At 40.2% G+C, this 24,694-nt stretch overlaps 1 protein-coding gene across 1 annotated transcript in view; it reads right to left on the reverse strand.

Moving 5' to 3' along the window:
* Window positions 1-400: 400 nt before the first annotated feature.
* Window positions 401-24,694, reverse strand: part of PRKN (parkin RBR E3 ubiquitin protein ligase) — a 784,012-nt gene continuing 759,718 nt past the window's right edge. The window contains exons 10-12 of the mRNA XM_072857961.1: window positions 19,212-19,298; window positions 5,702-5,819; window positions 401-1,649 (exon numbers count right to left, since the gene is read on the reverse strand). Of these exons, the coding sequence (XP_072714062.1) occupies window positions 1,540-1,649; window positions 5,702-5,819; window positions 19,212-19,298 (315 nt within the window). The 3' untranslated portion in view covers window positions 401-1,539. The remainder of the gene's footprint in view (window positions 1,650-5,701; window positions 5,820-19,211; window positions 19,299-24,694) is intronic.

Raw genomic sequence — 24,694 nt, forward strand, 5'->3', positions numbered from 1 at the left:
ATGCCTTCATCCCTTTGTTTCCTCAGACTTTTAATGTCACTTCCAGCTGAGACATATGAATACTCCACTGCTTTTAGCAGCTGGGCATTTTTCTAGTGAGCCTGGGATTTCTTTATACCTCAAGCTTCTTGCTCTGCACTGACTGATACAAGGCACACCCCTATTTTCAGGACTCTACAGTCATGCCATACAAAATATTAATTCAAACTTGATACAAGAAGTCCATGTCCCTGGAATTTATTTTGTGCTAATAGTATGTTTAATCAAAAGGCTAGCCTCTCAGCTGTGAGTTTGAATCAGTGAAGGAAATGCATGACCCACCCAACATTTTTGTACTCACTTACTTTGTATCCAAATGAAAAAAGAAAGAAATAAAGTTTAAAATTTTGACCACTTTATTTATTGTGCATTTTTTTCCAAAACTGAATTGTGCAAATCCTTACATGGCATATTGGATGTGGACAGTACCCATTTCATTTCAGAATAAGATAGCAATGTAAAGCACACCAAACAGTAAGATTGTTCAGGCTTGAAAATGCTAGGAAGCTTTACTTACTGAGTTAACATTGTAAAATTAAAGATGTCCCTCTCCCCCACACTGTTTGAGCTGTGAATGTATTTTCAGAAATATACCCATATTCTAATTCTATTTAGGAGAATGATGACAGAGAAAACCCCTGAGAAGTCTCCTCCTGCCTCCCTTTGCCATGCCCAAAGTATTGCTGTAAGCACAAGAAAAATGAAGCCCTGTGAGTCTAGCTTGCACAAGACTTAATCAGATCCAGTCACCACTGCAACAGTAGTCACGGTTAGAGCTGAAACTGCATCCTTAGCTAATCTTCCAATGGTAACAAAGTCTATAGTGAGTACGTAGGCAGGTTTTGTGTTGTACATTACAAATATACAAACACAAATATGGCATAAAGCTGGATGTTTCTATGAGAATTTGGTTTGAAAGCAAGACCCCTACAGAAAGCCTGTTAGGAAGGAACCCTGAGAAGACACTGAGGAGCCACAGTCTTCCCTCTGCCAAAAAAGCTGTTAAGAAATACTGCCTCAAAATCAAAAATTGTGCTGAATGAGCAAAGGAGTGGTCAAAGAAAAAGCAGCTGATGCAGGGAACATCCTCCACCCCCCTTGATGCTCACGCGCTCACACACACGTATGCAGGCTGCTCTCTCTTGCAAGAGTTACAGATTCCTGACTATAAATGTCAAGCAAAGTTCCTCGTGGTAACCCTGTCTGCTTTCCGTGCTGACAGGCTGCACAAGTTCAGAAAGGTGTAATTTATCCCTCTTTGTACCACAATGAGCAATTAAAACAATTAATCTTTTTACTTAGTGGATTAAAAACCCTTGGCATAACTTCAATGGGATTTTGGTATGATCACGTACGCAAGAAAGCAAAACCCAACAAATGGGGCCAACTTCTGAACTCCGTGTCCCTGAAACCACTGGGAGTTTTGTTTAAGCAAGGAGTTCAGAATTTGGTGCTGATGAAAGCAAACTTTAGCAGCACCGTGGGCTGGCCTCAGCACCACTAGTCAAACCAGTGATCTCCCATGCAGGTTCTGTTCCACTCCAGGCCACAGTTCCAGCACCACTCAAATCTGCACTGAGGGCGAGGACATTTCATATGCATGCAGCCACCTGCAAAATAGCAACAGAATGGCCTTGGTACTTGGCAAACACTTAAGAGATGTTAATCAACAATTAGCAGTTTTAAAATCAACTTTCTTAGGTATTCATTTACTAACCAAGTAGAATATTTAATAAAAGAAAAGAACAAATATGAAGAATACTTCTCCTGGGCTTTCTAAAACCTGCTATTCCCCCTCTTATTGGGGTGGAATGTACTGGTCTCACTTGAGGGACTGCAGGAGTTGGAACTGCAGTCCTGTCTGAAATTGGAAGAGGCTACGCTAGGGATAGGGAAAAGCGATGATAGTCTGTGGCCTCTCAAAGCAATCATGGAGGTGTCTGCTCAAGAATACTCTACCCTACTCCAGCTGTGAGCCAGGAGTTGAACAAAATTCTATTCTTTTTTGAATTTGGATTCAACAACTGAGAAATTTGCAAAGAGAATAAATCAAGAGACACAGACTCTGGTGGCTGACTGCTGATTATACCAAAATGACATTAGTAATTTAAGTTGATTTGACCTTGTTAGTATCTGAAGCAGCCTTTTGATCGCATCAATGTTTCTGTGTGTTGGGTTTCTTCCTTGCCCATACTGTGAGAGAAGCTTTAATCTCTCTGCTCACAACCTTAATCAAATGTTTATTTTGTAATATACAAAACATTAACATTGTCAAAGGTCATTACAGAAATACACTTCAAATGGAAATTATGTTGCTTACCACGCAAATAAATCTCTTGTATAATTCAAACTGAAAGAAAAGCATGCAGAATGAAGAAATGCTGAAATGTCATCTTGGTTTGACTCCGGATGGTGATAGGACGTACAGGGAGTGTGTATTCCCTACTGTACGACCTGCTATCCTTACACCACCTTTTCTATAAATGCCACTCCAGAATGATTCTCAGAAGGTAAAAACAGCAGGAGACACAAGAACTGGTTTGTTAAAATAGGCCTGTCTGCTTCACGTGACAGAGAGAGAAAACTAGCTGTGATGGCAAGGTCTGTTTGTCAGATTATATCTTTGTGTAAGAGATGCAATTCACCAGGCATTTTTATATTTTATTTAAATGCAAGCATACCAATGGTCAGCCTCCATGTTACACTTTACTTAAGGTTTAGATCCAATCCTCTCTTACAATTCATATTAAGCCATCACTGGGTAAAATACATCTCAGTCCTGGCGCAGGACCCAAAGCCCAATAGGCACCCTCTGTCAAACATGTGCTCTACCTGCTAAGCTACATAAATCATGTTATTCTCTGCTACACGGCAGCTGAGATCAGCAGTCAGAGTGGAGAATGCCTCAAGCAATGTGGCCTACAGCTTTGTGAGTACAGCAGTCCTCTGAGGGACGTGGATGTGTGTTTAAACTTACTCAGACTGGGAATTGAGCTATGGGAAAGTGTTTCGCTCCTTCACTTCGGCTATTACAGAAAAGTTATTGGCATATAGAAGTATTCTACAATGCCTATAGCTATACAGGCTATTATAGAAAAGTTATTGACATAGAGACATATAGGCTATTATAGAAGAGTTACCAGCATTGTCACGGTCCCTTGTAAAAGACAATGTCCACAGAAGCATTTGGGGAGGGAATGCAGAATTATTCTCTTGTGTGTAGTCAGTGTACTCCTCCCAAATGAGGACTGTTGGCAGACTTTGGTGTACAGTTGTCAGCCTCTTGACACCAGCTGTACTTAGGTAGAAATTAAGTGCTCCTTTCAGTTTACAAATATCAGCCTAGAAGCTGGCACGTGCAGTACCCATGACCAGAGAAGAAAGCAAGCACTGCACTTTTTAAGCTTCACGCCTTAATTCACAGAATCACAGAATCACTGAGGTGGGAAGGTGCCTTTAGAGATCATCCAGTGCAACCCCCCACGGCTCAAAGCAGGGTCGACTAAAGAAGGGTGCTCAGGGTTGTGTCCAGTTGGATTTTGAATGTATCCTAGAATTGAGACTCTTTCTGGGCAACCTGTTCCAGTCTTCAACCACCCACACAGTAAAAAGCATTTTCTTATGCTTAAATGGAATTTCCTCTGTTTCAGTTTGTGCCCATTGCCTTCTGTCCTTTCAGTGAGCACCACTGAGAAGAGTTTGGCTCTGTCTTCTTTGCTCCCCTCATCAGGTATTTATATATGCAGTCCTTTTATCATCTTTGTAGCCCTTCATTGGACTTGCTCCAGTCTATGTCTCTGTTGTACAGGGGAGCCCAGAAGTGGACCCACCACTCTAGATGTGTCTCAGCAGGGCTGAGCAGAGGGGAAGGATCACCTCCCTTGGCCTGATGGTGATGCTCTTCCTAATGCAGCCCAGGACGCTGTTGACCTTCTTTGCTGCAAGGGCACATTGCCGGCTCATGTCCAACTTGTAGTCCACCAGGAAACTCAGGTCCTTTCCATCCAGCTGGCCCCCAACCTGTACCAGTGCATTTCCCTTTGTTGAAGTTCATGAGGTTTCTCTCAGCCCACTTCCCAGTTGGTCAAGGTCCCTCTGAATGGCAGCACAATCAGCCGATTCCAGTATGTTGAAATATTTCTAGCCTGCCGCTGTGGCTTTGGCATTTTGCATTACAAGGCACTATTCTGATATGGGTCAGGCTATAAGCAAGGAAACGTCTTTTCCTGCTTATTATCCATTTTCAATAAATATTTTCTTTCAAGGATAGAAAGTATAAAGGCTTTTATTTCCTTTTTGATACATTGGGGATTTTTACAAGCAACTTCCCTAAATATTAGTGGGAGTTGTGTAAATTATATCATGATGTCAAATAGGGATATCCTGTTTGTGACAAGTGACAACTGCCTGTAATTTAACAGTGAAGATTTTGTAGCAGAGTCTAAGAGAAATGAAAGGTCCTAGCACTGCTTCCAGCCTGACCAGAAGTTTTTTTTAATTTGTCTATGCACAAACTGTTAAGTATGAATAGTCACGATTATTATTTGTCTATTTCTAATCCAGTTCAAACTTCTGGTTTCCAGCCTGTTTTACAAGTCTATAAGTAATTTTTTTGACCTACCCCTCTGTTATCTCTCTTCTGCTGCCCACCTTGCTCTCTACACTTTGCCAAATCTTGTCTCACCTTCCCACTCTTGAATTCATGCTTTCTTTCCTTCTGCTTCTTGTGCTTGAAGAAGTCTCCCACTTTCCATCTGCCAACTGCCTTCTTTTCTTTCATGAAACCCCAGATTTCAGGATTTTGTCCTATTTATTCCTCAGTAATATTTCTGTAGTATCACTGCTTGAAGTGTTCTCTCCTTGCAGTTTACAGTGTCTTATTTGGCATTTTCAGAGTCCCATTTGAATAAGTGATGCCACAAAACGGAGAAGCATCCTCTATACTTAATATCTGTATAATATTTAGGCAATAATTTTAATATATTTTGATTAATTAACATAAATACAATTAAATCTTGGAACACCATGAACCTACAGGGTATAGCCTATTTTCTGTTCCTGTTCCCCATTTTAACCACCCCAGTGCCAGTAGATTACTTTTCTTCCTACATGGTAAGCACTGATGAGTGCAACCAGTTTGTCAGGACTCATGTTTCTTCCTCTGACTTGCTCTTCTACTGTGAGCATATCACTGAGCTGAGATTTACCTCATCTAAATTCAGCTATGGACTGTGTAGACATGTACAGCAGGACTAATTCTCCACGCCCCACTTTTAGGTGCGATTCTTCTGGCCTACATTAGACACATGTTCTGTTTCAGTGTAAGATGAGTTTTGCCCTACAAATGTCTATTTTTTCCACTGACAATGGAAAATCTAGACAACTAGCAGACTGAAGTCATATGAGCTCTACATCCAGTGTCTCTCTATGCCTCATTTTCCCTGTGTATAAAATAGCTGGGCATTTTGCGAGGCTTAATTAGTGGCTTTAGAACTAAGTGATTTAGATAATTTAGATAAAGTGACAGAGGGAAGATTCAAGTTCCGCATGCTCTCCCTCTCTTGGAATAATAGGGCGCATATGTACACGTGCACATTCATACGTTTATATTGTAAAATGAATGTTAAAAGACAGATAAATATGAGATATCTAATAAATTTACCATTTTTTTCTACTGGAATATTGCAGCTGGGGCATGGCTTGGTTGTCCTCTTGATTGTTTCTCTAGATGCCTCTTCCCAACGAGCTTGCATGGCTGCATGTTCATCAACTACGTATCCCTGCAAAGAGAGAGAAAAACCACCTGTGGGTACCATACTGAAAGCCTGTGCTGGGACATGGTGTCTACACTGAAATGATAACTATTTACCCGTGAGAAACAGATTGGAGTGACTGCAAGGCCAGGTAGGCTGGACTTTGTAAGAAAGAGATGCAGAATTTTTGCTTCCAAATGCAAACTTATTTTCTCCCAATGTGCACAACACATGAATTGGGTTAGATCCCGGGCTGGGGGATGGTGGGGGGAGCTGCAGCAGCTGGAGTGTGTGCCATCCTGGGGGCCCTTCCTACATCCAGCTGCAGCACAGGCTGTGCCCTCCCCACTGCTCCCTGCCCCAAGTGGCAGGCAAAGCCCTGGCAGGAGGACACAGGGGGCATCAAGCCGTGCTGCAAATGCACAAAGACAGGTAAAGCAAAAGGCAAGGCGAAGCAGGAGTCAGATGAACCGAGCTGAGACATGAGATGTTAGACACCTTAGGTTTGATTCTGCTTCAGGGATTAAAGCCCTTCTTGCAAGAAAAACAAAAACACTAAGGCAATGCAACACTTGATAATGCAGAATGGTGGGGTCCCTGGAAGGAAACTGTTTTTCATAATAAAATGTACTCCTTTGTTTTGGACGTCTAGGTTTCATTCACACATAAATCTGTATAAATTTAAGAGGCCTTAAGAGGCACAAAGAAGAAACACAAAAATTTTGCAGAAAAAGTAAAAAAACCCCAACCTAGTGAACAATGAAAGCAAGTAGTCCCCTAGATAGAATGACACAGATGGAAAAAGTCATCATGAAGAGTGTTTTAAAAGGGACTGCTGTGTTTGTCCTATTTATGACTGGGACAAAATTACATAATCTACACAAGTGTCCTACTTGGCAATTTCCTACCTAAAATGATAGTACAAGGACAAAAGAGATGGCAGTGCCTTGGGTCATTTCTATCACACAAGGTTGGCAACTATGTGAATAGTACCTGTAAACAATGTATGTAGTTTCCAGCCTTGAAGATCTGCTCTTTCCATTTGTAATGTGGGTTTTTTCAAGCATGTGGGAAAATTATGATCTTCAACTAAATTATATAATTTGTAAAAATTCCCATAACTTCTTTGTGTATACCTTCTAAATAATACTTGTAGGCTGTTATGTGGATAGACTTTTAAAATTTATTTACATGGATTTGTTTACATATTTATTTCTAGTAAGACAGAAAAAGGCAATTGGCCCAACATGCAACATGCATGCAACATGCCCAAACATGCAACACAAGCATAACTCCTCTTGATTTCTGCTCAGCTACTACTGATAAAACCTGTGAGTTGTTGCAGTGTCAGTGAGTAAGATCTAGATTTTATTTCTTGGCTGAAGTCACCTGAGTTAAAATGGAATAACAAAGAGCAACATCTGCAGAAATTCATTTCCGGCTCATCTGGTGGCCATTGCAACATGCATCTTAAAAAAACCCCAAGGCTTTTTTAATCAGGTAACCTCAAAAATGTGTTTATGGTATTATTTCTTTTATTTTACTACCTACATCAGTATCCTCAGCCCTTTAATCCCTTTTGTTGCTCCTCACAATATTTTTCTCCAATTTGCCAGTATTTTTGATGTAGAGGCAACAAAAGTGAACAAAGTCTTCTCAGCTGTATCCTAGAAGTGACTTTTACTTTTAGCTCTCTGCTTCTGGAGAGGACACTAGGCCCTGCACCCTGCTGGATTATTCAGCAATTCGGCAAAAGGATGACCTCTATTCAACAGTACATTCGTAAGTTCTGGGAAATAGAAAAAGCTGCTCAGGCTAATAGCAAAGAACATAAGCTGGTATTGATCTTGCAACACCTTGATCTTTAAGGAAAGATGACTTTAGCAAGCAGTCTGAGCTAACTCGGAGAGGCCTGAACACAAGGTGGGGAGAGTGGGGAATGCTAGACCTGGGCTTCAGTTTGCCCAGTGACAGAAAGAAGATGATATTAATTTCATCTGGTTGTAATGGGAATTAATTACTTAACATTGTTAAAGATAATTCAAGATGAAAATCACTATAGCAGTGACAAAACATTGCTATTCTTTTCAGAATAATAGCTACATGAGAAGACCAGATGTATTTTTAATTTTTGTAGTCAACCCAGAAGAGCTTCACAGTGGCTCTGTTTTTCCCAAATAGTCCAAATCCAAACTGTGTGGTTCAGTACTTGGAAACATACTTCCCCCCCATCTTCATGTCTTTGTTGTGTCCTAATAGCAAATGACACTGAGGCAAAATTTCACATGCCAAATTGCTAATTTGATTTGTATGAAGATACTTGATCTTAGTTCTGAAAACAAATACTAACTTGGGAGAGCTTAGGAATAACTAAAGTAAACAACTTCAAACCGCACACATGCAATTCACCAAGAAAGAACAAATTGCTGAAAACAGCAGAGTGAATTATTATATTAATATTTTCCGTTGCAGAAATTCTAGCATGAAATAGATGCAGCAGCATGATATTTCCAGCCTACTAGAGCTGAAGCATCCCTCCTATGCTCAGTCTTGCTGAATGCTAAGTTAAAAACTTCCTGCTGCAGGAAGCAAATGCAGAGAAATGGTACAGTGATGGAGTCCCTCCAATTCAGTAAAGAAATCATACCATACTGATCTATGAGCCTCCAGTGTTCATGTGCTTTATTTAGTGCTCCACATACAATGACTGCAAGCTCACATATATTTATCTGCATTTTTTCCTCAAACAATAAAGGAAAGGTGTATGGCAGTTCTCCAATACCAGTGCCTTTTTAAATCACCTTCTTTCATCCTAAAGTAGCAAGCCTAACCTTCTTGACAATGGCCTAGGTAATAGAGCAGGTCTATCAAGCAGAGGTGGCTCTCACTGTGTTTGGCCTTCCTGGTCTTGGATAGGAAGTTCAGAGATGCTCCAGGTGTGCATCACACGCCAGTTTGCTGAGGACAGGAGACTTTGATCACTTGTGATGCTGACCCCACACAATATGCTCTAGTTCCCCAATTATTACAAAATATTTGTCCCAGCACTAGTGAAAAGCTACTAGATTCCATCCATGCCACTTTATGAATAATTGTTTTGATTCTCAACTATGCTGCACATTATGACCAGGAATGAATACCCATAAATAACAGGAAGCTACAGTAAGAGCTGTTGCAAGCATTTTTCAACATCCCCTCTGCAATATTCCCTTAGTGAGATAGGGGAAAAAGTCTGCCTTGTTATCACTGGGTCACACTGAAGGACACAGATTTACTTCTATTCTGTTTCTATGCTGAGTCCCTTGGAAAAACTAACAGGCATAAAGAGACCAGAGACTGCTGAGCACCATACAGCAATACAAGAACATGCACCATACAGCATGTACATGGAAAGCTTTTTATGCAGTTAATCAATATCAGGCAGTACTGGAAGAAGTCCTACAGAGACAGAAAGCATCCTGAAATAGAAATAAAGTGTCCTTCTTAAAGCAGCACCTCATTCAGGTAATAGGGCACACATCGACTTGTTGGTAGAACTACTTAAAGTAAACGAAGTATGTGTTCACAGTCAGCAGCTAAGCAGTACCATCCAGATTAAAAACATTTATGGCAAAACTTCTTGTTCAAAATACTGGAAGCATTAGATGTATAATGTTAAATTCCAACATCCACTGCATTATATACTGTCTTATGTGAGCACACTTCTTTTATGATCATGCTTATTTTGCCTAGCATAGACAACATCTGAAAACTGAAGACCCTTGATTCAGAATAGAATACGAAGCTGTTAACATTATGTTGTGCTTAGCTTTAGTGAATGTGATTTCTGGACTCCTGCTTGTTTACTGTTGGTGCTTAATTCCTTTCTGATAAGCAAAAAAACTGGTCACGCATAAGAAACATATCCTAGTGCAGCTTCCTTTAATTCAGAAATACCTTTCCTTTTGATCAGAAATGCTTGGTTTTAAGTTAATTTTCCTTGGAAAAATAATTTTTTTAAAAAAAATAAATAGAAATATATAAAATTATGACTTTATGTGAAATATAGCATTTTAAAAAGGCTTAGAAGTCTCAAACCAGAAAGTATTACTCATTTTCCAGCATGAATGTGGGAACAACTATGGATATTTGAAAGGGTTTGAAAGGAAGACAAAGAATAATTCCTTGTACACAAAGCAATGTTCAACCCACCACAACATTTAGATTAACACAGCCCACTAATTATTTAGGGCTAGAGCTCCAAGCAAAAGCAACCACATCTGTTGAAACCTGATCTACACGAGATGGTGACAGTCCAACTTAAATGTCTTTTGTTTTCTCAACTTCTTCTGGGCTGTTTTATGAACATGTTCACATGAATTAACTTCCTGTTGTGTTTCATGGTGTCTTTTACTTCAGTTGTGGGGGAAAAAATAGCAGATGTCTAGGGCACTAGATAGGCTAGAGGACCTTTGAAAAAAAATCCATTATTTGAGTCACTTAAGAGTCCAAATCTCAGAAGGAGAGGTGCACATAGCTATGGGACCAGTGCTCTAGTCTAGAGAAAGATTTTGGCTAATCAATACACTAAAAAAATGGTGATACATGTGGAAAAGGAAAGATATCCATCAATGGGAATATGTTTCACGCACTGGAAAAACAGAGGTGTCAGAACCACACTGATCCCATTAAACTCACATGAAGCAGCTTTGTGTGCCAATTTGTCTGGTGTGCCTAGGGAATTCTGTTGTAAAAAAAGAGCTGCTTTGTGATGACAGCAACTAGCTAAAATCAAAGTGATATATACAGGGTATTGTGTCTGATACAAGATGAAAGAGACTTTCACTAAATCAGAGAGCTCTGGTTTGGTGACACTGCACATCACGGTTCTCACTCTGCATGTTGGGGCCGTTCATATCAGCATGAATTAAATCAGGTAGCTGGTGAATAATGAATTTATGCTGCTCTAAAGCAGAAAATCTAATCTAATACAGGTCATTCTTGTATAACTTCTCCACGAGTGGAATAAAGAACATGCCTTCTCCCGTAGTGGCAACACAGCTGCAAATGACTGTCAGCTTAACCTCATAAACAAAAGCAGCCTGTCACATCTTTTTGTTTTATTGCTGCCCAAAATAGGAAGCTAAAATTCTCTCTCTATGGTTCACATCTATTTCTCATTAGACAGAAAGTTAAGACCTATTCTCAGATTTCCTCCGGTGCATCTTTATTTATAACATAGAGATTAAATTTACAGGACATTTCCCGGTTATAGTTATTTTTCTTGCTCCTTTAATTAGGCATCTGTGGGTTGAATGTCCTGTGCTTGACATTGTGAATATACCAGCTACTAAACCCCTGAGCCTCAGTTTCTTTTCCAATTGTTTCAGATGATACTTTAGAAATCAAGCTAGGTGTACCATTTTTTTTTGTACAGCCATGTTTTATTTAACTTTTTAAATTTATCTGATGGAAAAAAAAATCAATGGTCTAATAATAGATGTTCCACATTTCATACTGTGACTCAGGACTCATTGAAAGATGTTATGTATGATGAACCTCCTCAGTAGCTTTTTCTTTCACTAAAATGCAGTGAAATAATTCATGATTTTTGTGGTCAGCATTTACTATTTAGCATTTTGATTAATTTTCCCCCTCTTTCGAGTAGAGAAAGAAGTTTACATAGAAATGCTGCGTGTTTCTCATTTTAACTCTTGCCTGTAGGACACCATTTCAAATACCTCACATTCTGTTTTCTACTGTTCTAAAAGCAGTAAGGAAATTTTGCTGAAATAGTGAAGGAACAATTCTGAAAGTGATATTTGCAATATTTAGAGTATAAACGAAAAATGCTTATGAGCAAGAACTGATTCAGGTCACATAACTGTGGAGTCCAATATAACATATATGTTTTCCCTGACAACTCACCCTTCACTGAAGGTTCAAACAAAAAAGGAGCTTGCTACTTCCTTCATACAGTAAGTCAGGAGACATACGCAATTCCATAATTTTGTCAGTATTATGTCTTTCTATTACAATTTAATATGTACATTGCATAGTTTTTCAATTCCACAACAATATTGTAAGAAATACATTACACCGAGCCTGATTTTCATGAATCGTTAGCTAAATATTTCATATCTCAGCATTACAATAATTCAGCTAAGGATATTTTGAAAGCATCTTTATTTGGGAATTCCACATTAAAATCAAATTCTGAAATATCTTGTGCTCACAGTGGGCCAATATGTTCTGCTGCATAATTACAGCAAACCACCACCTACACAGAGGCCAGGCTTCACAACCCTACATACTTGCTGGGAATCTACAGGCAAAATAGCGTAAGAGATTAGACAGATATTGTTCAGTGGATGGGAAGGGAGGCCTGGCAAGCAATGTCTGTATATTTTCTACCACCTACTGGCAGCTTCGAGATTTGCATACATGAGGCAATGGGAGGAAAAGGGGCTGGAGGCTCACCTGCAGCCCAAGTGAGCTGGGAGCCTACAAAAGACTTCAGCAGGGTGCCAGGTGATGTGACAGGCTTTCCTGGATGTGTGCGCACACGCAGGCGTGTTCTTACTCCACACCTGTGCAGCAAAAAGCATTTCTGGGAAGTGCTCCAATGGGTCAGAGCTGATCGTTTCCCTGGGAGCACGTGACTGAGTTAGGTCTGAGCCCTGAAACTACGGCTAGGGTTGCAGTCAGGGCCCAGGTGGCACGTACTGATTAATAGGATCAGGTCTGGAAAAAATGGTACCTCTGAGGTTTGCACTGGCTCAGCTGAGGCCCTGGACTACTTTTGGGTTGGTCTGACGGGTTCTTGGGCTGACGGCTTCTGGGTAAGTTTTATACTGCCAGTGGCAGAACAGCAAAGTTAATATCTGGATCCTGCATCACCTACCTGACTACTGTAAGGACCGGGACTCAAATAACAAATAGCTGAGGTTTTATTTGAAGATGGTAGGTTTGGGGCTAGGCTTTGAGATTTGGGTGAGCAAGGTCTCCAGCCTAGGGCTACAGCCAGGACAGGCAGCATCCCACAGGTTTGGAGCGGGGTTGAAGTTAAGTTTTACAGCACTAGCTATAAACTTACACCTAAACAGATTGTAGGTGAAGGTTTAGAACAGGTAGTTTTGTGGCTCAGTAAAAATACTGTTGCTGTTTCTTGTAAGAGGCCACAGCTTTTGTGCCAAGCCAGCACCACCGGCCTCAGGACCCATCAGGCTTTCTAGACCTGCCTAGAGATTTGGTTTAGCAAGTGACAGCAATTATCTAATGATCAGGTGACTATTACCTATTTTGCTTTTGTATAATTTTGTATAATTGCATGGTTTAACAATGTTACATGTATTTTTGTAACTAACAGACAGCAATGGCAAGTAGAGGTATTATGGGTGGAATGAACTGTATCTGACCCTACAATAAAAAGCTACGCAGAGGCGTAAAGGCATGAGATGATAGCAGAGGCCTTGAAAGCACAGGCACAGGGTGATATGGGAGGACCCGGCACTATGACCCACTCTCCAGTGGTCAGTTACCCAAATGCAGCCTTGAGAGCTGGGTAAAAACAGTCTTAGGGATAACAAAGAGAACAAAGACATAACCGACTTGGGTAAAACACACCTTAGATAGTAACTTTGGATCCAACGTCGACTTGTAGACCCGTGAAGGAGTGTGTTAACAAAGATATAAAAGTGACCTCAAGCAGACCATACAGTGAGAAGGAAAAAAACCCACCAATATCGACATCATGCTCCTCCTGGTAAAGGACTCACTATGCCTGCCCCTGTCCCAGACTGAAGCCATTGAGCCTGGGAACCAGAGAGGCAGTGGAAGGTTAAACATAACACCAGAGAAATGGGTGTTACCAGGAATTTTGCATATCCATTATTTTAACTATATATAATTTGAACTATAAGTCCTAGTGTTATTGTAAATGGACTAAAAATAGTTCTTTCATTAGCTTTCTAAGACTTTGATAAGACTAACAATAATTTTTTACTTTGCGTATGCAATGAACCTGGTCTAAAATGAACACATTTAGCAGATAATGAGATTTTCAATGTAATAAAATGGTGGAAATTCACACAATCTATTCTGTATCCTGTGCGCAAGAAATTGGTAACAATTTTTAGTTGCACCAGCAGCTAAAGATATATGTTTAGTGATGGATTTTGCTGGATTGCATGGTTTGCAGGGCTAGGGTTGCTAGAACTAGCTGGAATTAAGGCTTGGACTAAGACTAGATATGGCCTGACAGGATTTTTAAGGAGCTTGGGTTGGAGTGTGGAGCAGAAGAAGACCACTGGGCAAGCTTTAAGATTTCAGCCACCGTGGACGTTTTGCACCTGTTGTTGGCCTAGGGTTAATAGTGGAGTTTGTTCAAATAAGATGAACTAGATTTATGTCTGGGTCCTACAAAGACTGCCAGACTGGGTTTTTGGGATGATGAATTAGACATCAGATGTTCTTTTAGGTTCAAGGCTTTGAATGCAGGTTATTGGAGGGATTTGTGCACAGCTGTACTATAGAAATCTATCATGGTGTTTAATTTATTCTCTTTACTAAATTCACAGCAGCCTCTGAAAAGCAAACTTGCTAAAAAGCTGTTACCTTTTTATAATCATGCACTCATTGGCTTCGCAGGACTAGATAATCAGCAGCTAAAACCATCTTGGGGAAAGTTTGTCCATAGATCCATCTCTAAAACATACCTTTTTATAACCCATTTCATCCAGTTTGTGTCATTTTTTTCAAACATTTATGTCTTTGTGCCCCACATTCTATTCACTTATTTACATACATGCCACTTTTACATCAGTGTCATTGCTATTGCTATTACAGTTTACCTTGCAGATGTCTCGTCAACATGCCCAGCACCAAAACAGTCCTGGGAGCTACTCTACACATGTTCAAATCTAATATGTAGTCACCTTTTATTGTCCAGTTGCTAGTAAACAAGAAGGTGCATTGCTTATCCTGGTAAAAAGCAAACTGTCTAGAAAGGTTTTGTGCTAGAAAAGCTAGGCTAATTTTAAGCTGGAGACTTACAGAGGAAGTTGGTTTATGGCTAGATTCCCCATCAGCATAGACTGTCTATGGATGAGATTAAAAGGGCCCAGGAAGCTTGGTTTTGTGGTGTACATAGCGGGGACTATGCAGTTATTTCTAAACCTAAATCTGGCTGGAGTCACCTTTATTGTGTCATTGATTCCATCATGCACACTGTGCCTTTTAATCCATCAAATATGATGGATTAATGATTACTTCTCTCATCCCAAACTTCAAACAGTTCCAAGAGCCTGCAATGGTTTTAAAAGAAAGCTTGTCAACTGAAGTTGCCACAGATACATTTTATTTTCCCTGAAATTATGTAACTTACACTCTAAGATGGGAAATAATCAGCCCTGCACCAGTAAATGCTTAAGATGAGCTTTCAGTGGCCTATCAGGGCTAAAAATGGACATTTCAGTAGAAAGAGGACGTTTTAGCCATCCTAATGGAGCATGCAATATCTGTGCATAGATCTGAAAGATCATGATATACGTGTATTTAAAGCTAGGCTACTCTCTGCATGCCTGCTGCAAAGTTTGCCTTTTCTACCCCAAACAGCAAGCAATGCCCTCTAGCTTCCCACCATTATAAGGCTCAAACCCCTTTATTTCAAATAGCCTTAAGCACCACACGTGGCACCTGCTTTGTCCCTCTTGTGCTCCGCAGCCGCGGTTGCCCTCTTCCTTCCTCCTGACAACTGACTGCGTTCCCCCTTCCCTGCTGCCCTCCCTCCCTTCGCAGTCCCACCAGCTCCGCTCGCCCCTCTTGACCTCAGGCTTCCTCCGTACTCCTTCTGACATCTGGCCCAGCACAGGCCCCTTTCGCCGCCACCATTTCTGCTTCCTGGACCCTCCTTGTTGTCCCATGTCACCTCACAGGCTTATTCGCTTTCTTCTCTCTTCCTTCTCCTCTTTCTGGAGCTTCCACGATATCTCTGAAAGCTCTTGGCTTTCAGGGACACTTGAATGCTTCTGTATCAGTTTCTACCTCTCTTTCTGAGGGATCTCCTTCTCAAAGGCTTCCCAAATTTGCGTCAGACTCTGAGGGTACCACCAGACCTTGCTGTCCCAGCCCAGTCCCCTGGGAGTCCCCCTACCCTGCCCACGGCCCAGGACTCCATGTCAGCCCCTGGGGCCGTCAGTCCCTGCCCCAGCAATGCAGCAGCAGGCTGGTCTCCAGCTCCCCACAGCCCTGCCCAGCCACGAGGCCCACCAAGCCGGGCCCACACGCAGGTCCAAGGCTGATCCCGGCCTCAGCCCACCCTGTCCCTGGAGGTGCCAGGCCCTGCCCCAACAGACCCATGGGGAGCCCCAGGGAGCAGATGGCCCTTGTGGCACCCTGGCACACAGGCCATTAGAGGGCTGCTTTGAGTGGCACCGCAGCTCTTCCTGCTCTCTATGTGGCCACCAACTTCTGGCTACCCAATTCCTCCACAACAACAGTCCTTTTTGGCTTTTCTTCCAGCTCTTTCATGCTCCACCATCTTCATCTCCATCATGCTGACTTAGGCCTAAACCTGTCCACAGTGTTTCCTCTCACACTGGGAGTGTCAGGGATGTGCAGGCATTTGCAGAATGTGAAGACAACAGAAGGTCTTTCACTACTGTAGCCATTAGAGGCTGCAATAAAACCTGCATTTTTCTTATAGAAAATATTTTCCTGAGACCACATATCCTGCGCCAGTTCCAGAGAGTAGCAGTTTGGTGGCAGCGTGTCTGGTTGACTCTGAAATCCGAGCGGCGGGAATTGTGACAATAAGATCTGTTTCTAAAATAAATGATATGGAAAGGATCCGGACAGGAGTCAAGCTGCAGGAGCTGAAGACAACCCTGGAAGTGTATTATTCCTACCTTGAAACAGATGCTGGTCAAAGACAAAACAATCCCCACTGCCTGAACAAGCAGTACAATAATAACAAGTTAACTCTGACACACAGGGTTGTGCACCTAGCAGGGGAGGGCCAAACAGAACAAAATGGCTGAAAGCACAGGTGGATAAATGTTTAAATTAATCTCAGTGAGAGAGAGATGAAAACAGTCCCACACGCACTTCTTTCCATGTGTGCTCCACGAATATTTTGTATGTATCGTATGGGAGTGTTGTAGGCAGGATAGCTTTGTAGTGATGCTATTCAGATGAAACCAACATCGCACCAGCCCCTGGGCTTGCCTTGGTTTAGCTACCTCTCCGTTGGCTTGCTCGATTCCAGAAAGTGAGGGAAAACATTCCTCAGTGGCACATCGCCACCTTGTGGAAAAGTTTAATTAGCGCAGCTCTCAGTTTCTTCGAGGAAAAGGCGGCTGACCGAAGTCAATTAACTTCAGCTTAAGTTGGAGTCTAAATGAATTTTGGGTAGTCTGCGGTCTTGTCTTTACGGGGGAACTGATTTGCATAGCTGCAAGAGTTATTCTGGTACTATCATTAGCTGTTCCGGAACAGAGCTTTGAGACTACAGGAAATTTTTCAGGAACAGCACTGGAACAGCAAAAGTAAACTTTCCTAAGTTAACAGGTATAATTTGGTGCAATTCATGTGCTGAGATACTGGACCAGATGGACGAAGTGCTCCCATTGTCATCAGAAGAAGCTAAGGCAATATGCAAATATGTAAAATAAGCCACTTCTTTCTACGGTATTCTGATTTTTTCTGGCACACCTTTATCTCTGCTCTGGAGCATGGAAATTATACAAACTCTAACTTCCACAGAGCCAACATTGTTGAGCTCATTTGTAAGGTGCCCTGATGACTTTCAGTACTCTAGGCAAAACTCTAGGCATAGAGAACTTAATGGATATAGGGCTCACTGTTCATGTTGAGATGTATTCAAGTTCTAGCTCTATTTAATTCAGGTAAGACATTGAGCCTTGGTGTCTTACTTTACTAGGCTATTGGATACTTCAAGTATGTCTCAATGTCTCTGTTGAAGTTGTTTTGTTTTTACAGGAATGTGAATGGGAGCTGGAAGGCTGTTCTAAAGCTACTGCAAACAAAAGGAGATTGTTCTTCATAGAGGGTAAATAAGCTGCAAATCTCCTTGTATATATATATATATATATATATATATATATATATATGGCTTCAAAAAAAGGGGTTGCACAAATTCATGGAATAAATATTTGCTGATAGTTGTTAAACACAAAATACCGCATCTGAATCACAAATCACTAGAGGCTGGGAAAGTAGATGGATTTTGGGTCTCATACAGTACACATGTTCCAGGCCACCAGAGGTAGATACCCTGACTGACTACTAGGATACAAGCTGTTTAATTCTGTCGCAACAAGTGCTAATTCTTTTTATAAATTAAAGAGCTTCACTAAGAAAGGTTAAAGAATCTCTACACAGTTCATAGCCTAGTGCAGTGTCTCCAAAGTATGGCAAATGAACTGTCTCATGGTAGCACATGGCAAAGGTTCCCAGTAGGCCTCCAGCTCCCTCCCAGTCTCTACATTCAAAGAGTGAGAGGCCCCAGAAGCCAGCCTCAGACAGAGCCTGCCTGCAGGCACTGACAGGAGCTGGGCATGCCTCACTGAGAGCTGGCCGGACGCAAGTCCCCATCAGCACCTGCCCACAGTCCTGCATCTGCCATGTTGGACTGTGCGAGGGCTCAGGGTTCGACTTTCTTCTTAGCATCAAACATGCCAGACATCTGAATATCAGCTTTCTGCTTCCCAGGAGCGCACCCTGGGCATGAAGATGTGAGATATTTAGGGGATATCTTTCCTGTTCTTTGCGCTTTCTCTCTCTCTCTCTCTCTTTTTTTGTTAAATTGGAAAGACTGTGATTTATTTGCCATGGAGAGCAGGGAAACTTGCATCTCAAACAAAGAGAAATGCCAGGAGAGAAAAACTATTTCCTGTCCAGGTCTATAGCTACAATAGCTACAAAATTATAGAGCAGCCTAGAATAATTATCATCTAACAGCTTCCAGCCTAGGCAATCCATTTTTTATTTCTCTAAGCTAAAACATAAATTATCAACAGCATTTTCTGCATAGGCTGTATAAAAACCCTGTTGTTCAGTCCAAACCCACATGATTTCCTGACTGGTGCACTGAAAATAAGCTGAAAGGCAGCAAGACTACAGAAAGTCTTTCAAAAGTGTTCACAATGAATAGAGACAACCTCAAAAGCCCATTGGGAAGGCCTTTTCTTTATCAACTGAAGGCAGAGCCCTGTGTGTTCCTGACAGAACTCAGCTACTCTATCAATCAGAGCAACTGAAATCCACCGCAAAGCCAATTCGGCAACTCCGACGGCTGGAGTAATTCAGCATGAACATAACTGCTTTTACTTAGGATTATAATTAGGACCCATTTGACAAATGTTGCTCTAGCTGGGCCAGGGATAATGATCAGGATGTAATGAGTTGTGGGATCCCTACCTTCTGGGCCATAGCTCCCTGTGTGCTGAGGAGAGAGCTGCATTCCCCTTCATGGTATTCTTCTTTACATTCACGGCAGAACACAAACTGGAAAACAAACCAAAGCACACAAGTCATAAAAACACATTAGGGATATAGACAGCAGGTTACAATCATGAAGAGTCATACAGCAGATGATCTCTTGCCCTTCTCATCCCATTAAATTCCCATAATCCTCCTAACTGTGCATCTTATGATATACTCTGATCATTAACACAACAATTTTGCTGTTGTTATTATACATTTCATTGGTCAAGTAACATAAATGCCATTATTAAAAATGACATTTTGCTACATGGTCCATTTAGAGACATAAAGTCATTGTAGATACTTCTGGGTGTGTTTCTCCTACAGTGAAATCTGTTTATACAAGAAGGGTGCTGGATGAAACAAGTGGTTCTGCTATATAGTGTTTACTAATGGAAATAGTCTATTCATAGTTCTGAACCAAATGCATTCTCCTTGGAAAACTATTACTGGCTTTACTAGGGATGATCATTTTATATATGTCATATGAAATACAATTTTCTAGAAAATTATATCCTTGCCATGAACTTTTATAGAATGGTTTAAAAAAATCCGTAGAAGAAACACAATGATAGGTTAGTTAACATGGGTTTTAAGGGACTACCTCTAGACCCTTATTGCATTTCTAGCAATTGTTCTGGTTTAATCTTCCTTAAATTACATTGTTCTTTACATAAGGCTTCATTCAAAAGTAATATCTTTAGCAGATGAGTAAAACAATTGTCCCTACCTCAGTCTGAGCTGCCTCTGCCACCTAAACTGGTTCATATGTATCAAGTTTGCTGCCTTTTTTTTAATCTCTAAAATGAAGATATCTGTCTTGACATGTGTCAAAATCTTTGACCCATCAATGCTGCATTAAATTATGTGTCCTTGCAGGTAAGGGGAAATGTCAATAATGTAAAATAGGTCTCTCTCATGCTGTTTTAAAGCTATGCTGTCTTGATGCAACTCCAGACTCTGAAAGATCTCTCAGCAGTAAGCCATTCTGACTGGCATTGTAAGCAAGACTGATAAAATAGCCTTGATTTTTAGATACAGAGCTGCATTCACATGTAATGAATAAAGGATATCAGGAGGACATGATGCTAGAACATTTGTCTGCCACAAATTCCAGCTTTTGCAATTTCATTTTGAACTCTTTCAAGCTTTATTGTCACTTTTCTAAGAAGCACTGAAAATCGTATTTCATTGTCATGCTAAAGAAACTGCACTTTTATGAAAAGAAGCATTGTGCAAGTCCAAAAGATTTGATCCTGTTATTCAGAGAGTCAAGGAAATTTGGAGTGGAGGAATGGAGCAAGTGTTCTAACTTCCAGAGATATCGAACCTAATCACTTGTTTGCTTTCTCATAACTTCTCTCCACTATTTTGTCTATTTGAAGTAAAATGTTTTATTTTACTTCACCTACCCCTGATTTGTTAATTCACTTGCACTTGTTAGCAAACAGCTTAACAATGGAGGCACTTTTGCAAGGTATGTTGTATGAGAGGCTGTATTCTTGCAATAGAGCATCATTTAAATACAACAACAATTTGCACTGCATTAGCGGTCAAAAGTTTCAGGCGTGTGGAACACTCCTCAAGCACATATAGAGAGGTACTCTCTGTCTGGATACCTAATATCTCAAAGACTTGCTATCCCCTAACAATTAAGGTTATGGCAAGGCTTAACTGTATTTCCTACTGTGTCCCCCATTCTCTTTTTCCTTCATGACTTTATTTCCTTATGAACACATCTGACTGAAAACATTTGTCTGAAAGGGTTTTGTATACACTTGCTTTATCACTGCCTTATCACACAACGCCTCAGCTTGCTTTCCTCACTCCAGTCTCTTTCACTTTTTCCATGCAAGTGCAATTTTAAACCTTTCATAAACATTGAAAAGGGGGAAATACTGAAGAAAGAAAAAAAACTCCAGGGCATATATTTTGCAAAGACATTCTGGCTGCCTCACAATGTAGCTTATGTGGTGTTGCTATTTATTATAAAGATAAAATTCATAAACTCATGCCGTATTATTTAAAGACGGGAAATGCATTTTCTCATTAGAGAGGCCACTTTTTATACTTACCTTTAAAATAAAAAATCCTCAGGACCAATGTTACCACTGTTTTCCCCATAGGCTTGCTGTAGTGGAAACATGCATGAGTGTATAACTGGGCCTTTCACTGACAATTGTATATCCTGCAAGTAAGTCCATGAGTGAGCCTGCCACATCCTTGTGATGAAACAAAGCCTGATTTTTTTTGGTGAGACAGGATACTCTTTTCACATCTTATTAGATAATGGATGAGATGTAAAATCAGTTCTGTGGCAAAAGAACACCCCGGAGGCTGATCAGTTTGTCAGAATAAATAGGCATCTCCCAACAGAAATGTATTAAGCACTCCCTTTTTATGGCAAAGCATGCATCATAAAGAAAAGGCATGTCACTTACAACAAAGAGCAGTTTGTGATAGCTTTATTCATTTTTTACATTCAGACATGAAAAATATAATAAAGTTTCAGTAATAAAATTCAGCAACTGCAAAAGTGCTGTCAGTTAACTTGTATTTTGTGGCTTCATTAATATTAATACAGTTATTTTGCCCTTGGAAAAAAAGGGATTTAAGTTGTTCAGTCAGGATTTAACACTTTTGCATAAATTTAATATTAGTAAGTGTTTAAAATTACTATAAGTAGTGTAATTACTAATAACAGTCACACTTTCTTTCCCTTCATTTGCTAAAAAGACTGGCAGATTACTGTGATAATATAAACAGCATTTAAACTTCCTATGTCTTTGTGTATTTAGCACTTACTGTTGTTACCTTTGAAAGATTCTTCAGTTGGAAAACAACCAACACAAAGAATAAATCCCAAAGGTCCCAAACCTACCCTCTAGGTTTATGCATTAAAAAGAGGATTAGCAGGGAAATCCCCAAAGCACTTAAGCGACTTAGGCACTGGAAATTAATATAACCTGTGTGTGTGCTATTACAGGCTTTTGAATATCTGTAAAAATGTATGAGATAGGCCTAAGCAGAAATCCTGAATCCAAGTTACCTCAGAATAGGAGGTATTAAAAACCTCAACAGGGATGCAGATCCTGTTTTTAAAATCCTCCTATCTTTATGATCATTCAAACAAAAGGTATAATCAGACCAAACTCTGGTCAACTCTATGGAATTCAAACCCCACAGGTGACATCTGCAGTGCTAAGAGTGACGCTGAATGAAAACAAGGATGGTGAAACCAAGCGGTAGTCTCAGTTATTCCTGACTGGCCCATTTACAGTGTTTTAAGTGTTTTAAGTTTGGAAGTGGGAGCAGAATGTAGCTCTTTTTTTGGATGAAAGGAAAATGAGTTTGTCATTTACATGTTATGCTGGTTGGTTTTTTGGAAACAAGATTTTGCCGTTTCCTTTTTCAAAACATTTCAAAGATCTGCTTTCCCTTGGATTAAGCACCACAGCTCTCATTCTCTCTCTTGCCTACTGCAAATGCCTTTTCTTTGGTCTCTGATAATATCTCCCTATTGTGCTTATAAAATATTACTGTTAAAATTATCTTTCTTCCAACTTCAATACAATACTACATTATAATCATAATGCATGCTAAGGGTGAAATAAACCAGAGTTGACAGGTGTTAATTTTATTACTTAATGAGCTGCCAGAAAATGCACATGAAGTGCTACTGTAATGTGAGAAGGCTATAGTATATTCTAAAGAGAAAACATGGGAAACCCAGTATAATCGGAGATATATATGGAGCTAGATAGGCTTATTTTTATGTCTTCAAAACCAGTTTGGTTATATATTACACATCAAAGCAAAATAATGTAGCATTCTAAGATACTTGCACAGCTTTGATCACCAGAGCATCAGAGCATCTTGGAATTGTAAGCGAACCTCTCTCACCATACTCCCGTGAAGCAGCAATGTACTACTACTTCTGTTTTAGTGACTGGTGCCTAATTCATAGAAACCCTTGGCCACAGATCCTTAACATTTGAGGATCTTAATTGATGTGGAAACCCAAATGCCACTGAAGATCCACACCAAAGAGACTTGTCCAAGATCACATAGCAGCACTGGCACTGTAAGGGAGAAGACTTCCAATTTTTAAACATTGGGATCCCTGCTAATCATCTCAGATCATTCCTCAAAAGAACCACACCCTGGTTGCATAAGGTCAAAACTCAGCCTAATAAAGGTAATCAGTAAAGTATTTCCATGCTTTTTTTTTTGGTAAATGAAAATATGATGGGGGAGTGCAAATAAGTAGTCACCAATCACACAGAAGCTCCTACGAGTTCCAACAAGCAAAAGCTTATATTGTATACAGCAAATGTATAGTTGTTTGGTTTTTTTATCAGACTAGCAGGATTTTTCAACTAGATTTTTTTTACCCGTAGATTGTTTTATTAAATAGTAACGTAAATAAAACACTGGAAAGGCAAAGAATTCCTTCTCTTCACCTGACAACGTGATCACCTGGTCAAAAAAACCCCCTTGAAAATGTAAAATATTATAAGGCACCAAGTTGCAATCTAAATGAGCTTTTGTAGTCAAAGTATAGGCTGCTGATTGGAGCAAGGATTTATAGTGAAAATATGAGCATGCCTTAAAGAAATCAAAGCTATCAGAGAGTGACATATAGAATGGCACTGCCCATAATACCCAAAGTCATCTCTCTATAGTGTTTCTGTTTAGAAAAATGTAGCTTCCAATTGAACTTTCCAAAGTATAAATTAAATATAAATTATAATAAATAAATTAAATATAAATTATAAAGTTATAATGAATGATACATACCTACGGATTTTTTTTTTTTTTAAGAAAAGCCCCCAGACCCCAAATTTCAGTGGAAAAGGTTTTACCATATAGTCTATCTTTCAAGTAAGAGAGCAGTCTGATTCTTGGCTAGAGTTCCATAAACACAGACTGAACACATAAACACAGACTAAGCATTTTTTACTTTGAAACTATGTACTTTCTTATTTATTTCCATCCAAAGTTGATTAAACACACCCTCATCCTCTCCCCGAATGTCACAATCGTCGTCATGCTACTGCTGTGAACCGCACATCTTGGGTATTGGACTGACTTTGCCTCTGGCACCTTGTTATATCCAGCACCAAGTGTGAGACCGTCAGCCACATGCCCTGTCTTTTGGTATTTCTTGTGCTTACAGCAAGAACCTTTAAAAGCAGAATATTTACCATCTGCAGTAGCTATGTTTACTTAGGATTTGTGGCTTTGCCAATTGCCAGTTATAGAAAAACCTGCAAATACTACAATGGAGATAAATGGCACAGTAGAAAAAGTATCCATTTTTAATGACACTGGTTTTATCAGATATAATGCAATTGCAAAGCATGGTAGTACTTGCAGAGCAATTTTGGTCTTTTTCTTTATAATAAAGTACACAC

Source organism: Ciconia boyciana, chromosome 3 (assembly GCF_034638445.1).
Source record: "Ciconia boyciana chromosome 3, ASM3463844v1, whole genome shotgun sequence".
Classification (NCBI taxonomy): Eukaryota; Metazoa; Chordata; class Aves; order Ciconiiformes; family Ciconiidae; genus Ciconia; species Ciconia boyciana.